A 15,132-nucleotide genomic window follows, 5' to 3' on the forward strand; every position below is an offset into this window, starting at 1 on the left:
CATTAGCTTTCTTGGGCAGGACTCATAAGACCTATGGATATATAGGGAGAGGGACAGACTTGTGATTTCATAAATGTGATGAATTCCATGCATGAGGAAACTCCCTCCAGGCAGCACCTTTATAATATCTGCAAGGTTTATTATTTTAGAAATTTGTCTAGCACACGAAGAGGTCATCCAGCTACTACGTGTCAGAGGTTGGACTTGACCCCAGGTCCTCCGAGCTTTAAAGCTGGTTCTCTTTTAACTAAGCAATACTGCCTTTCTTCTATGTAAATATAAGCTGCTCTCATTATGATTCAGGCTGGTGACTCCCTCATTACACTCAGTATAGGGCTTTGCCCCTAGAAAGTACCCGAATTCTACACTATTTCCTGGAATAGAAGTCAGTCTTAATAGTTCAGTAATTTCTCTGCGTGCCAATGGTGTTTGAAGCATGGTGCTTCTCCCAAAGAAGCCTCCTTAGGTGTCCCGATGCAGGGGATCTTGTGCTGGATCTGGTTTAGGTCCATTCTAGGACATGGTGCCTACCCAGAAGGCTCACTGATCTCCAGTGTTTTCCCAGGCCAGGGGCCAGCGATGCTTACAGGTAAGGGAAAGGCAGTTACGAGTGATAATGATTTGTTAAGAAGCATTTTTCCTGAAGAGTAGCCCTCCCACAGTGGCTGCACCTGACCCAACTTCTAGCAGAGACCCTATAAAATTCTAACCATCCAGATGTCAAAGGTGACAAAGGCCACTTTGAGTCTTGTAGAAAAACACACAGGCCACACAGCAGAGGCTGTGTTACCTTCCCTTTTGTAACTTCTAAATGGTTCCTTTTGATGGGGGGAATAAAGGTCCTTTAGATGAGACAAAGGATTCAGATTTTCTTTGCTAAAAAGACATCTTTGCTGACAGGCCACAGGGTCTGTGAGGCTTCTGTCTCAGTTACTGGGTTTTGCATGTGGCTCTGAAAACCTGTCTCCCAGAGCTGGCTTTCTTTTAGCCCCACATCATTTGTCAGAAAGAACAATGTAGAGCTCACACTGTGGAGAGTCTATGCTGACCCCCTCAGGGTCATCTCCCGTTTCTCAGCATCTCTTTTGACCTCCTTGCGCCCTACCTCTGCACACTCACATTCTATCCAAGGCAATTTCCTCAGCATTAAAAGATAGTCACCACATGTTCCTTCCAAAGACATAGGTCTGATGAGGTCACTCCTTTACTCAAAATCCTTTAGTGGCTCCCTATTGTTTATAGGATGGAATGAATACTACTTAGTTTGGGACCTCAGTCTGGCTCCTCATACCCTCACATCTTTCTGGTTTTTTCTTCCTCACACTCTACATTCCAGCCTAACTCTACTAGCAGTGTGTTCCTTAAATAGACCTTGCTCCCTCTTACCTCCATGTATCCTGCTGCCATGTGTCTAGAATATGCCCCCTCCTCATCTCTGGCCATTGAGATATTTCCCTTCCTTCAAGGTTAAGCTCGGGTACGACCTTCCCCATGAAGCCTTAGCTGATACCTTCAGTGAAGGCAATTTCTCCTTCCTCAAATATTGCTAGAACATTTTCCCTGGACCCCTTCTTTGCATCTGGGTCTGAAGTCAAGAAGACCTGAGTTCTAGTCCAGCCTCAGACATTTACTAGCTGGGTGATCTTGGCAAGTTATTTACCTCAGTTTCCTCAACTGTAAAATGAGGTAATAATAGCGTCTACTTCCTAAGGCTGTTGTAAGGACCAAATGAGATATTTGTAAGGTGCTAAGCCTATGCATGCCTGGCCCATAGTAGGTGCTTAATAAATGCTTATTTCCTTCCTTCCTTTCTGTCACATTCTACCTTGTAGTATATTGGTTTGTATGCAAATCTTATTGACCCCAGTAGATTTTTTTTTACACCCCTTCAGGGCAAGGAAAGCATCATTTTTCATCTTTGTCTTTTCAATACCTGGCTCAATAGCCTATGCATAGAATTCAATTTGATTAAAAAATATGTATTTACTTGTGCCTAGTAAAGAGAAAAGAACTCTCTTTCCATGTTGAACTCACATTCTTTTAAGCCTTTTTTCAGAATATCATCACAGAATGCTAGAGCTGATAGGAAAGATAGAGATCATCCAGTCTGGTCCTTTCCTTTTACAGATAAGGCAACGGAAGGCCCAAGAGAGGAAGTATTTGACCAAGGTCATGTAACTAGTCAGTGGCAAAGTGCTGACCTGAGTTTCTGTAGGGTGTTGTTGTTCAGTTGTTTTCAGTTTGTTGTGTCTGACTCTTCAAGACCCAGTATGGAGTTTTCTTGGCGAAGTTTGTAGTTTGCCATTTCCTACTGTAGTTTATTTTATAGATGAGGAAACTAAGGCAAATAGGGTTAAGAGACTTGCCCAAGGTCACTCAGCTAGTAAATGTCTGAGGTCAAATTTGAACTCATGAAGATGAGTCTTCCTAACTCTAGCCCCAGTGCTCTGTCTACCTACCTACCCCTTCTGTAGGGTATAGTCACCTTTAAACTATGGCTGACATTTCCTATGGAAAGCAAAAGAGATAAGAGCAAAGGGCCCCCCTCACCCCCAAAAAATCCCTAGAAAATCTAAGAAGAGGGAAACCCTGAGGAAAAAGTGAATGGAAGATTAGAGCCATGTCATAGAGCCATATTAACATGGGCACAAGGAAGCAAATTATTTTAGATCATTGTCATCTAATCACCCATTAGTCAATTCTCAGTGTTATTATTCATAATAACTCACATTGCTATGTTAGGATTTACTCACAAATCTCATTAACATTAGCATTTACTAAGTATTTTCTCCATCAAAACCTTCAACGATAGATAGTGTCAGTATTCTTATTGTCCATTTTGTAGAGAGCTTATCCGACTTTAGTCATGGCAGAGAACCATTAGAGTAAGGACTTCTGACTCCAGGTCCATTATTCTTTCTGTTATTTTCTTGCTGCCTCTTTGTGAGATAGGAAGAGTATGAATCATTGAAACTCATGAGTAATTTATAGATCTGATTTTAGCCAATGGTGCTTAACCTCCTCACCTGTTCACACCTTTTGCCCCTGCATCTTTTCCCAGAGCTGCTCATCAGTAGACTAATTGGTTGGATTGATTTTCATCTCCTTTTATATGCTATGCCTACTGGGAAAGATAGAGTGAAGGAGAAGGAAGAATTGTCAAAAATGTAGCCACTCCACCATCAAATGCTATCAATTTCTCCTTTAACACCTCTCATATCTGTTCTTCCTCTTTATTCTCACTGTCATGACCCTTGGCCCCTCAGCTCCTTGTATTTGAATTATTGAAAAAAAATTCTTGACCAAATTCTCTGACTCTTCCCTCTCCAATATAACCTACACACTGTCAAATTCCTCACCCCAAAACAAAGCTTTTATCCCCATTCCTTCCTTTTTTAGGAAGTTAAAATGGTTTCCTAATCATCTGTCTTTGTAAATTCCAATTCCTTCACCTAGGTTTCGAGCCACCTTCCTTCCCCAATCTGTTTGCACTTGATCTATCCAAATTGTTTCCAACTTTTCTCCTATATAAACCCTTCATTAATATCATACAAGTTTCTTCACTGACAGTCCTGTCCTACTTTTATTCATACCTCTATCACCTTATAATCTGAAAAGACCATCCTGTCATTCTGTGCCACCTAAACCCTCATTTTTCTGCACCCAACCCAACTTCTGTCTCTTCTATGAGGATAGGAGAGAAAACATCCACTCCCTTCTAGGAAGATAGGGGTTGCCTATTGTCATCCACAATAATCTCTCCGTTCTTTGCATTTCCTCCCCACTTAGAATCAAAGATTTTCAGAGTTGGAAAGGATCTCAAAGATCATTTATTCCAAACCCAACTTGAAGTGTATAATTTTCAGGGTCCTCCCCGCCCAATATGCCCAACAGGTGGTCATCTCGCAGCTGTCTAAAGACTTCTTGCATCAGGGTACTCCTTCCCTCCCAAGGCAGACCTTCCTCCTTTTGGATAGCTCTTACAGTTGTTGAAGAGTCTGTGGTCCTGACTTTGAATCAGGACTACTCTCTTCAAAATGCAATTGTTCACTAGTGCCTATATGTGCTACCCCTCTTTCCTCAATTAGATTATCAACACTTTAAGAGCAGGATCTTCTCCTCTTATATTTCCTCATAGCACCTACTAGAGGGGAGGACCATGAAACTGTTGGATCTGGGTCTTCTAATACAGAGGCCAATGCTCTGCTACCACATTTTCTAGGAGAGAAAGTAGGTAAATCATTGAAATCCACAAATATTACACAGATCTATTTTATCCCATAGTAAATATTCAATACATCAAACGGACCCCTTGGAAATTAAATGTCTATTTTTAGGCACTAAAAGCAAGAGGAACTTAAGAGGAAAAATCTGCTAGTGCTGGAAATGACTTTAGAAATCATCTGGTCCCAACTATTTATATTATAGATGGGGAAACTGTGGCCTAGAATGGTGAAATGATTTGCTGAGGTCATATAGCTAGTCAGGGACAGGGCTAGGAGTGGAATCCAGGCCCCCAGACTCCAAGGTCAGTTTTTTCTCCTACCAGGGAGGGCAAGCCTGCAGCATTGAGGCTACATGTGGCCCTCTAGGTCCTCAAGTGCTACTCTTTGACTGAATCCAAACTTCACAGAATAAATTCCCTTGGATTGGATTTAGTCAAAGAAATGCACTTGAGGATCTAGAGGGCCACATATGTGGCCTCAAGGCTGTAGGTTCCCCACCCCTGTACTGGACCACGCTATGTACACAGTCATAAGAACATGGTGGCCAGTTACAATCTTGCAAACCAATGATGGATGTAGGGACCACTGCTTATGTCTTATGGGATAGTCTTTTAATAAATCCTTAGGATAGAAGGGACAGCCTGACTGGACTTCAGAGCCTTTCTAGATTAAACCAAGAGGAAGATAAGGGTCACTTTTGGTAAAGACAACATTTAATTCAAGTAGACCCCGGGGATTTGGGGGACTCCTAAGTGTTTAAAGCACACAAGAAGAGAACCAGGGCCATCCTGATTCCCTTAGTCCTCTGGGACTTAGATCCATCATCCTATGAGACATCATAGTGAGGTAGAAAGTGTTGGACAGGAGTCAGACCTAGGTTCTAATCTCAGTTCTGTCACTAGCTATGAGACCTTGCATGAATCACCTCACTACTTTCCTTGTTTGTATAATAATAATAACAGTAACAAAAACAACAACAGTAATAACAATTAGCTAGCATTTACTCAGAGCTTCCTACATGCCAGGCACTTTACAGATATCTTATCTGATCCTTACAACCACCTCCTGATATAGGTGCTATTGTTACCACATTTTACAGGGGAGGAAATGGATCAAGGGTTAAATGACTTGCCCAGGGTCACACAGCTAGTAAGTGTCTGAGACTGGATTTGAACTTGGGTCTTTCTGACTCTAGGCCTAGTGCACTACATTCCTTGCACAACACAGCTACCTCACAAAGGGGGGTGGATGTGATGCACTCTAAGTTCTCACCCAGCTCTCAGACTCTGTGGTCTCTGGTTTTTCCTAGAAGTTGTCTGCAAGTTCCTAAGGCCCAAGACCATGTGGCTCAGTGAAAAAGGGTAACAGGAAGAAACAAACCTTTCTCCTTCCCCTGCAGGTGAGTTGGAGTGTCCTGGAGGGAGGTGGGTCCTTTCTCTTTCCTGAGACCTCGTTCTTGGGCTGCCTTCAGCAAGACACCACCAGACCATGGGGGTTTCGGGATTGCTGCTTGTCAGCACCCTTCCCCTGGGAGAGGATGGTCCTTCCAACACTCAGTGTCCAGGTGCCTTCTCCCTAGACTCTCATCCCCTTGCCTCTAAATCACTCTATCTCATTCTCTGACTTAGTTACTTAAAAGTCTCCTTGCATCCTCTAAATTCATGCCTGGAGGATCTCTGCCATTGGGTGTTGGGTACCATGGAGGAGGAGAAGGAAGAAGAACAGGGGATGGAGGAAGAAGGAAAATGTCCTCTTTGCAATTTACTGGCTTACTATTATTTCTCTCTCTCCCTTTCTAGTCTTTCTGTCAAATGACAATTTCCTAAATTCCCCTGGCACGGTAGGCTTTTGTTACTGGTCTCCTTACTGATTTAATTCACCAGCTTTGCTGGGGGCAAGCAGATTTCCTTAAAGGAGTAGTGCCCTTGACTAGGCAGTTTGATGTGCTGTCCCCTGCTGGTACTGCATCCTGGCTGCTCTCTTCACTAGCAAAGGGTTTCAGGATGATTGTGGTCCTAGTAATTGCCCCTCCTCTCCCCTTCCACCTCAATAAAATAAGCTCCTTTAATTCCTTTCTCCAGGCACGGAGCAGAATCTCCTTCCTTTCCCCAGTGGAAATTTCTGCCCAGTCCTATCCCTAAGGTGCCTTGCACCTAATGCTGTGGAAAATTTCAGTCCTCTCCTCTTCCTGGATACTGCTACTCCTTCCTAAAGAGAGCTGTCCAGGATGCTGGACTCCTGGATCTCTGTAGATGAGGCTTTCACCATGAGCTCCTGATGGGAATCCAGGTCTCTGCCCCAGGAAAGAGTGTCCCAGAGATCTTTATATTAGTGAATTTCACCCCCACCCCCAGTTCCCAAAAGGCTGTGTGCTCAGGCATGCTGGGGACTTTGAGATGAGGTCCCAATCTAAATATACCTTGTTTGGCTTTCTGGGCTTGATGGGGCTACGCATCAGCTGCCTAGGGTCTGGGAACATGGCAATAATTGGGAGCAGGGTGGCCCACCCAGGTTCGGAGACTGGGAATTAGATACACCTGAGCAGGCAACCTCCAAGCAAGCGCAGCTGACGTCGGAATCTCCTCTCCCACTTCACTAGATGGTGTGGAATTACTGAGGAGAGTGAGTTGGGCATGGGGGACATTCCATGGAAAGAAAGAAAAACAAACAAACTGGAAGGGCCTAGAGCTGGTCCAACATTCCAAGGAAAGAAGGAGAGCTGCATTTAATGTTGGTCCAACTTCCTTAGACAGTGGTGAAGGTGGCGGCTTCTTCCGTGTCGTTTATTCTGGATCCGAAGTCATCTTCAGGGGCCCCCCAAGTCTTTGTTGCTTTCCTAGTGACTTCAAGCTCACAGCAGAGCTACCTTGCTCCATTCAGTTCTCAACAGTATTCCTTCCTTCTGTATTTGCTGCCATTTTTCTAATGGCTTCAGCCTTCTTTGCCCCACCTCGACACCTGAGGTGGTGCCCTCATTCCAAACCACTTCTGGAGCCTTACATTGCCATGCAGGTGGGTCAATTTCCCAATTGCCTCTTAACTAACTAGTTCATTCACTCCCAGCAGTGACTCTAGGATGCTACCTGTGAAAGAATGTAAGCCTTCTGGAAATAATTATGTCCAGGAAAGTAATCTAGAGAATTCCAAAGGGTTGAAGGATTCTCTCCCTGGACTGAAGAGAACAGGGTTGTAAACAGGTATGTAACAGTCAGGGCCTGGTCATGGGAAAACCAAGCAGGAAAGACTAGAAGGAGGTCTGAGTCCTTTCTCTAGCAGGCCCTGCAAACTTTTGTGCTAGGGGATGGAAGGGACTGACCCTAGGAACATTAGCATTGCCCCTGAAGGCTTGTAGTGGATAGACTCAGAATCAGGCACAACTATGAGAAAGTCACTTAACTTTTCTGGGCCTGTTTCTTCAAATGGGGATAATACTACCTACCACATCTTCCCTACAGGCTTGTTGTGAGGCTCAAAGGAGCTAAGATCTATTGAACCCTTCGCCAACTTGGAGGTTTTATGCAAATGACATTTGAATTTTGAAGTAATGGAATCTTGGGATTTCTGGGTTGGAAGGGACTTTAGCAAGCTCGTCCAAGCCCCTTATCCCAAAGGTGAGGACGCTGAGGAGATCAGAGGGGAAGTGATTTACCCAAAGTTGCACAAATCACAGCTGGCAGAGTGGGGATTCAAGCTGATTCTTCTGGCTTTGGATCCAGTGTTCTTTCCATCACTCTGCACCTGCTTCAGCAGCATTTTGTTTGAGATCTCTTAAGACCTCATCAAACACTGCACTTTCCTCTTCAGCTAAACCCTCTAAAGTTGTAGGAGGTGCCTGCTTTTACTAAAGACTAGTAATTCTACATGGAGATGATTATGAAAAGGTAAAACACAATGAAGAAAGCCTGGGCTAGACCCTCCTTTGCTCCCTTCCATGGACATAAATACCTCCAAGTATATTTTGCCCCAGATGAGTTCTGGGGAGGGGGTCGCCCCCTAGAGAACTTATTTTGAAGTTACTAAGGATAAGTCCGTTTTTCTAAACTTTTCCCCTTCTGGGACATTTCTGGGGACAAAAGGTTCATTTTGGAGGAAGAAGGCCTCACTTGTCTCATAGCAGAATAACTGAAGGGAAATAAAAAGAATGTCTAAAAACTTGCACAAAAATCAAACACCCTTGAAGTTGCTAAATAAGACTAGAGTTTATTGGGTGGCAATCAGATTCACAATGTAGTGGCCAGCCCCACCAAAGTTTTAGGACACCATTTCTTAAAGTCTTCCCACCCACCAAGCCCTCAAATAACTTTCAGGTTCAAATAGAAAAATAAACAAGCCAGTAGGTCACAAACCAATTATAGTTATCACAACAACACATTCTAGGAAGACAGTTCTTGAAAGGACTTTAATATTTTAAAGGGGGTAGGACTTTAATATTTTTCTCTGATGGTATTTCTCAAGAGTGGACATGTTGGGGGAGTTATACATCTCGTTGTTAGAAAGGGGCAAGATGGGGAAAGGGAAGAGAGGAATTTCATTGGCAAGGCCTGCTTGGTCTACAGAATAGTTTTTAGTTCTTCGATTGAAATAGCCCTTGTGCCTAACTAGATATGAAGTGGCCAGTGGGGTATTCCTGAGAAAAATTGTGGAGTTAGCAAAATTTGACTTTGTCTTTCTCAATCCTTTCTGTAACTTTCCTTGCAATCTCAGTGATAGCCTCTACCTGTCCCTTTCTTAGTATCTGGTGTCAAAGATTCATAGCCTCTTAGAGTAAAAGGTGCCTTTAGGGCAGAAGTTGACTTATCCTATGTGGGAGGCTGTCATCTAGTTTTCCTTTTATTACCCAGAAGAAATGCATGAATCCTATCTTTTCAAATGACCTTTTAAAAACTATAATAATATTTCCTTTGGCTAGTCAAATCATTATCTAATAATCCAGCAGCCTAGTCAGTTTGTCCTTCCATCTAACAAACTGATGAGGTAACTTTCTTCCCATTACCAACACCTCATGCATAGAAGAATCCTATGATTGAGTTCATATATGTAATCCTGACATCTAGAGATATTCAAAGGTTTCTGAATGCAAAGGTTCTGCCAGACATACTGGACATTTTTTTTCCTGAAGAATTGAGCTTCCAACTTAATTAAACTTGTTTCTGTCTGAGGCTGAAGTGGGAAATTGAAATGAAAAACAGGCATCTGACAGGATGCCTTATAAAAGACAAGCTGTTGAGCTGGAATGGAAAGGATCTAGGGGTGGGGTAGGGGGTGAAAGGGCAGACCATGATTTCTTCCAAAAGAGTTTATATAGTGTTTCACATCCAAATATTTCCTCTTGTCTGGAAACCTAATAAAAAGCATGACTAATAGAAAACATTCAGTTCAGATCAAATGCTTTGGGTCTGCTCTGAAAGGGGTAGTGCCATTTCTCACCCTGTGAGGCATCACAATTAGAAAAGGGCTGTTGGGCCTTGTCAGTGGGTTAGCCTTATGAACAGGTGGATAAAGGACTTTGTTTTGGGGATTGGTCTTTGAGGTAGTGCTAGATAGAATTCCTATCTTATACTAATATCTTCATTCTTTTGCTCCTTCAAGGCTTCCAGAATCTCTTGTTCAAATGCAAATGTATGTGGGAATGGTCCTGCCTTATGCTGTTTTCATCTGACCTCTTAAATCCCGGCAATACCTTATCAAGAAATGGTTGATAGCCACTTAAAAGCAAGACTGGGACATAGAATGGATGTATGGGGAGGATGAGACCGTCCTGAGAAAGGAGAGGTGTTGGCAACGGAGGTTGGAAGGCACCAAAGACAAAACCACTTACTCATAATTTAGCTGAGGGCCTTCCCTGGTCCAGAGAACTCCACTGAGGGTAGCCTTTGATGGAATTCTGAGCACATGAACCTTTCTGTCATTTTAGGAGGTTATATTTAAAAAACAAGCAAACAAATGCTGGCTTTCTTTTCTTCTCAGCCTCTGAACAAAGGTAAGTGAGAGACTAAGGATAATATTAGTTTCCCAACCCTAACTTTCTACTTTTTTCTTCATGGCTAGACCTAAGAGTAGGCTAGAACTAAAGCAAACTATTCACAGACCTAGGTAAAGAGAATTTATCATTCATATCAGAGTTAAAAATAAAGATATACCTGGAATAGTATTTAATATGTTTAAAATGTTTATACATTCAACATTCATCCATTCCTTGTGATAATACTTGACTAAGAGGCAGGCCAGGCACATATACTCATTTTGGCAGATGAGGAAATTGAACCCCAGAGTAGTTTGGTAATTTGTCTAATATCACACAGCAAATTTGTAGTGAAGAACCCTGAAGTGCTGACCAGGATACTGTGCTCTATATTCTAGCATGTTCCTTCTATATTGCGTGCTCAATGCAGCACAGCCAGTATTTAACTGAAGTCCACCAAAGGCTAGGCAATTGTGAATGTTTGGGGATGGAACACTTGGGCCAGAATCTCTAATCTCACTATTTTTTGTCCTATTTCTTAAGAATTCAGATCACCCTCAACGTGAGACTACCTTAGTTTTAACCCATTTCTTGCCCTAATATTTTAAAATGAGGGCAGCTAGGTGGCACAGGGAATAGAGCACCAGCCCTGTAGTCAGGAGGACTTGAGTTCAAATCCAGCCTCAGACACTTAACATCTACTAACTCTGTGACCTCGGACAAGTCACTAGCCCCAATTGCCCTGCCTTCCCCCCTACCCCCCAAAAATTTTAAAAATGGGACTATTGTTACGAATGCTAGACTTTCAGGCCTATGTTGTTGGACCCACAGGATGACCCCTGCCTGGATTTCCCCTCATTACATTTTGCACATTTGTTACATGTAAAGATTGAATTCAGGTTAATGGCAGGGAAGGAAAATTATGAAATTAATGAATAAAGGCTAAGATCACAGATTTTGAGTTGGCAGGCACTTTAGAGATTACCCATTCCAATTCTCTCATGTTAAGCTGAGGAAACTGAGAATCCTGCCTCAAGTCACACAGGAAGTGAGTAACAAGAGTTAAAATTTGAGCCTAGGCTCTCCAGATCCATATCTAGCATGCTCCTTTGAGCTGCAACTTGGCTACAAATGAGGTGCTGTCTCTAGTTCAGTCACTGATGATCTTTGATTAAAATGAGAGTTTCTTTAACTGTTTGAATTTCTCCTATCAGACTCAGCAATGACTTCTTAGACTGACAGCTATACTCAAGCATTTGACTTGAGCTAACACATGCTTGACATCCCCAATAGATATATAAACAGGATCCTGATTCATGAATTTGCTGATAGTTACTCCTTGCTACTGAGAATTGACTGGCCTTTAATGCTCATCTCTTAAAAAAAATAAAAAATATATATGTATATATAAAATCACTTGACTTTTTTAGACTCTCTTTTCCTGGTTCAGACCTGCTATGCACAGTCACCTAGTTCTGGCTTAAAACACGTGAACCAGGATGTAATTTTCCCTTTCTGGGGGAAACCTTTTCTGAAATTCACATATATGCTTCCTATCTTGATTTATACATGTGTACCAGGGTCTCCCTAGTGATTCCATATAGGCAGAGAATCAAGCTTGATTTTATAACATTTACTATCTGGTTAAATACTCCAACAGGATTATGTCTTAATCACCTTGCCAGAGACTAAATAATGTCTCTGTTTTAAGTCAATGGACTTTTAAATGCCCTCCTTAATTTTAACTACAGCAAGCTCATTACTAGCTCCCACTAATATAGGATGATGAATGGCTATGGGGAATTAAGGGGAAAGAGGGAGGAAAAATCATCTTCAATGAAAAGTGTTTTAAGGATTTTTTTTGGTGGGGGGGATTATTATAAGAGTATGAGATGGCAAGGGAGGTTAGCATCATGGGATGTAATAGTTAACTTGCATGTGTGTTTAACATCTGAAGGACCAGACATGGGAGAACACATTTTTTTTTTTTTATGGGGCCCTGGTTAGTCACCGGTGGGGCGTTTCTCTTCTTCCATGTTCTTCACTGTTAGGTAATAAATCCGGTTGGCTTCTGGGTATGTGACTTTGCTGAGTGGCAGCTTGTAGATGGCAGGGTTGTTGGTCGTCAGAAGCAGGAAAATAAGGGTCGAGAGGCAGAAGGGCCATGTGCCGGGTGTCAAGCCAACCTAAAAATAAGCATACCGGGTTTGGGGGCTCACTGCCACACCTTTTGATCTTTCTGATGGGAAGGGGCACCATGAGATGGTTGTCCTTCCACAGTAGATACATGGGAAGGACATGGGGAAAGAAGAGAGTAAATTTCCCATCTCATCAGTGGACAGATGGGTCCTATCAGGACTCAGGCTGGTAAGAGCTATGCTATGAGATCTAAGGTCCAGGTGACTTTGGTCATTTGTTTCCCGGGATTTTTCAGTCCATCGCATATGTGGGCACTTTATTGGGACGCTCCAGAGAAATGTTTCTCATACCATTTCCTTCCAACAACATCTTACATATGCACACACATGCATGCAAACACTTTGAAGGCACAGAGGCAGATATGCCTCATATTTAGAAATTTAAACAGAAATATGGACACAACCATAAATATTAAAAGTACATATATGGGTGTACATGTCTATACACCTATACATATGTACCTGTATATAGACACACATACATAAACATGGACACGCAGATGTATTCACATATGTACAACTATATAAAGCACTCCCCCACAGACATAAATACAGAGACAGACACAGGAACCCAACCTTCCCTCTAACCCTCAGTTTTCTGCCTCATGCATTGAATGGAGTGAGGTGGCCTAGATCATCACAAATTGCCAAGGAGGCACAATGCACTGAATGCCTGTCCTCTACTCTAGGTTCCCACCCAGGGAATTTCAGACTTACCACTGACATCATGTTGGTGAGGGCCGCTCCCATGTAAGCACAGAATAATGCTGGGAAGAGAAGATTCATCAGTCAGAGGGAGGGAGCCCTCAGTGGGAAATCCCATCATCCACAGCCTCCTTCCCACAGGACAGAGTGAGGTTGCTGCAGCCCTGGCTCTTTCTTTACCTACATGCAGAGAACTGGGACACTGGCCTGCTGCACTTATTTCTTCTTTTTCAGCTTTTGTTAATCACAGATATAGAGATCTAGACCCATATGGGACCTCAGGGGCCCTCTCTTTCAACAGTCTCATTTTACAGTTGTCCGAGGCCCACATTGCTTAATATCTGATATTGGCAAGTGATTCCCACCTCATCAGTGATGATCTCTTGGTGAATCACTCTTGGTGACTCAATTTCTCATCTTTAAAATAAGGAAGGAAATTAAGCATTTATTGAGTACCTACTACATGCCAGCCACTGTGCTAAGTGCTTTACAAATATTATCTTATTTGGTACTCAAAGCAATCCTGGGAGGTAGATGTTATCATCATCCCTACTTTAGAGATGAGGAAGAAGAGGCAGACAGGGGTTAGGTGATTTGCCCAGGATCACACAGCTGGTAAGTGTCTGAGGCTGGATTTGAACTCAGGTCTCCACGTCACCACCTCGCTGGGTTATTTAGTCTAGATGGTGCTTTCCATTACTAAGTCTGCTCTTTTCTGTATCTCCTAGAGGATCTAGCATACACAGGGCTGATCATACAGTAGGTATTCAACATATATTTGCAGCCTACTGAATATCTGCTCAATGCATGTTCTCTACACTGTCTATAGGCTGAATCAAGGTTCCATTAGAGTGATGCCTTACACATTCTTACTGCTGGTAATATTTTCAATATGCTTTCAAATATATTGCCTTATTTATCTATATATCACCTCTTTGGGAGGCAGACCGAGTAGGGTATTCTCTTCATTTGACAAATGGGAAACCAAGGCCCACAGAGTTGAAGTGATTGCCCCAAAGTCATACAGATAGTGTGTGTCAGTTCTCTGGGTCTCGGTTTCCTCATCCATAAGATGAGGGAGTTGGATTGAATCATCTCTATGATTCTTGCAATGTCTAAATCTATGATCCTGCATGTGTATTATGTGACTAAGAAAGAATAATTAGGATGCCTTTGGCCCTGGGCTCCTAGGATACTCACCGCAAATGAGTGCCAGGATGTGTGTCTGCCAGGTGAGGGCATAGAACATGCCGCCGATGGCAGTACAGGAGAGGACAGAGTTGTAGCTCCACAGGCCCGAGTAGATGGTTGCAAAGGGTGTGGCCACTGTCAGGGCTGTGGAACAAAATGGAGTATTTTCAGCAGGCCCTGAGTCCCTGGGACATGGTTTTGCCTAGCCCAAGGTATCAGGGTGGTGGCTGTGAGGAGTTCCATGAGTGTGACCATTATTACATCCCCTTCTTCCCCCTACATCAAGAGCCATAGGAACAACTTCAAATGTCACCTCAACTTAGGAACCCAGAAAGTGGGGAGGGGGGAAGAAGGCAAATGATTTTACCGCCTCCCTTGACCTCATGCTCTGGCTCCATTTACTCAATGTTTCCCATTTATTGGTCACACAGCAATTCATCTTTTCTAGGAAAATGTCTTGGATCCAAACTCTTCCTATTGAAGCCAAATCCAAATTTGGGATCATTTTCATTGCTATTGCAGACCACTCCCCTCCTATGATAACTTGCTTTCTCCTGTAAATTTCTATCCCCTTTTAAAACTCAGCTCAAAATTCCACTCTCCAGGAAGCCTTCTAGATTTACTTTCTTTCCTGTCCCTCAGTCTCCTCTACACATTTATGTGTTCCATTTGCACTAGATTTGCTGGCGCAGAGCTTTGTAAGTCTCCAAGTTCATTTTTTCCGTGTGTGTGTGTGTGTGTGTGTGTGTGTGTATGTGTGTGTGTGTGTGTGTGTGTGTGTGTGTGTGTGTGCGCGCGCTTTGTCTCCTCAACCTGACTGCCGGCTTCTTAAGCGAAGAGACTCTATCTT

At 42.9% G+C, this 15,132-nt stretch overlaps 1 protein-coding gene across 1 annotated transcript in view; it reads right to left on the bottom strand.

The window, feature by feature from the left end:
- SLC14A2 (solute carrier family 14 member 2) overlaps positions 1 to 15,132 on the bottom strand; it is a 70,698-nt gene that overhangs the window by 33,978 nt on the left and 21,588 nt on the right. The window contains exons 7-9 of the mRNA XM_069075428.1: positions 14,292 to 14,426; positions 13,104 to 13,153; positions 12,200 to 12,374 (exon numbers count right to left, since the gene is read on the bottom strand). Coding sequence (XP_068931529.1) covers positions 12,200 to 12,374; positions 13,104 to 13,153; positions 14,292 to 14,426 — 360 coding nt within the window. The remainder of the gene's footprint in view (positions 1 to 12,199; positions 12,375 to 13,103; positions 13,154 to 14,291; positions 14,427 to 15,132) is intronic.

This window comes from Petaurus breviceps, unplaced genomic scaffold, assembly GCF_028583685.1.
Source record: "Petaurus breviceps papuanus isolate PSGF00001 unplaced genomic scaffold, PetGlider_PUasm1.0 151, whole genome shotgun sequence".
Taxonomy (NCBI): Eukaryota; Metazoa; Chordata; class Mammalia; order Diprotodontia; family Petauridae; genus Petaurus; species Petaurus breviceps.